This window comes from Nansenia antarctica, assembly GCF_963989245.1.
Source record: "Nansenia antarctica genome assembly, chromosome: 8".
NCBI lineage: Eukaryota > Metazoa > Chordata > Actinopteri > Argentiniformes > Microstomatidae > Nansenia > Nansenia antarctica.
Window position 1 is genome coordinate 27,573,100 of NC_137678.1, and position 2,500 is coordinate 27,575,599.

General features: G+C 48.8%; 1 protein-coding gene across 5 annotated transcripts in view; it reads left to right on the top strand.

Moving 5' to 3' along the window:
• foxp2 (forkhead box P2) overlaps positions 1 to 2,500 on the top strand; it is a gene marked incomplete at its 5' end in the record, with an annotated part of 56,125 nt that overhangs the window by 48,744 nt on the left and 4,881 nt on the right. For 3 of the 5 annotated variants that reach the window (XM_080538597.1, XM_080538599.1, XM_080538600.1), the window contains 3 exons: positions 456 to 525; positions 1,450 to 1,508; positions 1,731 to 1,835. In XM_080538597.1, coding sequence (XP_080394723.1) covers positions 456 to 525; positions 1,450 to 1,508; positions 1,731 to 1,835 — 234 coding nt within the window. Of the gene's footprint in view, positions 1 to 455; positions 526 to 1,449; positions 1,836 to 2,500 lie in introns of all 5 variants that reach the window. The other 2 variants (XM_080538598.1, XM_080538596.1) reach the window with 2 other exon arrangements.

A 2,500-nucleotide genomic window follows, 5' to 3' on the forward strand; every position in this document is an offset into this window, starting at 1 on the left:
GTAGACTGACTTGTCTGTCAAACTACTTATTAAACTCATTTGGATGTTAAATAACTGTTAATCATGAACACCCCCCAATTTCAAGTATTGCCATGTAGAGTTGGGTTCCAAACAAAGTTGGGACTAGAACAGCACTACACCAACTGTCAAATCTTATTTCAAATTTGAAAGTGACAGTTAAATCTAAGTGACAGTTGACACTAGAACAGCCGTTCCTACTAACCTACAAGAGCTACTAACCTACCTAACAGAGCCGCCTCTTTAAAATGCTAACCTGCTACTTACACACAAAGACCACTAGCACTCACAGGGGTCAAATGACCCCTCGTGGCTGATTAAGTGTTAAGCCAAATGATCACGTATTCATTTTGAGTTTCCCGGTTGGTTCTGATGCTGAAACGACGTCGGAGCGGTCTCTTATCTAAACGGACGCCCCTCTGCTTTCTTCCTTACAGAAGCCCGACACTTGTAAAGAACCTGCCCTCCAGCCTGGGCTATGGAGCAGCGCTAAACGCTAGTTTACAGGTAAACACTGCAACACCACGCCCTGGCAGAGAGTACTGTATGCCTGCTGAGTCCCTGTCGCTGTCTGTCTGTCTGTCTGTCTGTCCGTCCACGTGTGTGTATGTGTGAGTATGGCTCCCAGTTAGCAGAGGACAGGCACATGATCAAATAAGTTGTGTCAAACTCCAGGGCAGTGTGTCTTTCTCTCTCCTTTTCTCTCTCACTCTCTCTCTCTCTGTCTCTCTCTCCCTCCTTCCTTCTCTCCTCCCCCTCCCTCCCTCTTCCACCCTCTCTCGCCTCCCCCTACCGCCTCCCTCCTTCCCTCTCTCCCTCCATCCCTCCGTCTCTCCGTTTGTGTCAGCTCAGTGGTAGACTAGAAGGACACCATGTGGCAGAGGCAGGAAGCAGATCTCCTCTCAGCACCTCTCAGATTTATGGCAGCCTCTGCAAATGCAAGGGCATAAGCATTAATATTTATCAGAGCCTGTCATAAATGACTTGGCTTCGTCCTGTCCACCAGCGAGGTTTTGCTCATGGCACACAAAAAAAACTTCAATTTTAATCACTGTAACTTTAATGCGTCGGAGGCAAAAGTGTGTGTGTGGACTTTTTATTATTTTGAGGTGACGTTTTTTGGGGGAGTTGGGAGCTTTTTTATGTAGATGTACTGTACATGGGAGGGTTGTTTTTAGGTATCACCGGTGGAAAATGTTCTGGAAGAAATATGATTCATCTGACCGTGCCTTTGTATTTGCCTTTGTTACGTGTTTTGATTTTTGGGAGTTTGTGAATCAATGAATACTACCCATGAAGATCATACTGTAAGAGTCATTCAGAAAGATGCATAGTCTGGAGTGAGATCTTTCTCTATGATGGCCTATCATTTTCTAATCTTCTCTCTCTTTCTCTCCCTCTCCCCTACCTCCCTCCCCCCCTTCCCCCCAGGCGGCACTGGCTGAGACCTCCCTGCCCCTCCTGGGCAACGCAGGGCTGATGAACAGCATGGGGGGCAGCCCCCACGGCCTAATGGGTGGCAGCCCCCCAGGACTGATGGGCAGCAGCCCCCCCAGTATGCTGGGCAGCCCTCACGGCATGCTCGGCGGTAGCCCCCACGGAATGCTCGGCGGCAGCCCCCACGGAATGTTGGGCGGGAGCCCCCACGGGATGTTGGGCGGGAGCCCCCACGGGATGCTGTGCGGGAGCCCCCACGGGATGCTGAGCGGCAGCCCCCCCACCCTGCTGCACTCGGCCCACGACGGCCTGAACGGCTCCATGGACCACCTGGACACCAACGGACACAGAAGCCCTGGGTACTCCCCCCAGGCACACATGTAAGTGGCTCCTTCAGGGTGTCTCACTGCACCTCACACACACTCACACACACACACAGACACGCACACACACACACACACACAGACACAGACACTAACACACACACATACACAGACACTAACACACACACACACACACAGACACACAGACGCTAACACACACACACACACACAGTCACACACACACACTAACACACACACACACCATGGCACAGTGACAAAAAATCAAGCTTGAAGTCAAATTAGCCCAAAAAACAATACTGCATGCACAGAAATACTCACACATAACACACACACACACACACACACACACACACACACACACACACACACACACACACGCCATGCCACAGCAACAAGATAGCAGCCAGTGATACAGTGGAAACTGCAGAACCCCCCCTTCCCTTCCTTATAGACAATTTGTGTTAATTTAATAGGTTGTTAAATATCTTTAAAAGTGCATAATATTGTGTCTTTTTAAATGCAAAATAGCAGCGTTGGGGTTTCTTGAGGCTAATTTGACTTCAAGCATTTTTATACTAATCATATACAATACGCATATTGTATCTCCGAGGTTCAAAGACTTCCTAATATCAATGAGACATTATTACCCATACCTCAGGTTAGGTCTAGTTACATTCTACCTCAGGTTAGGTTAGTTACAT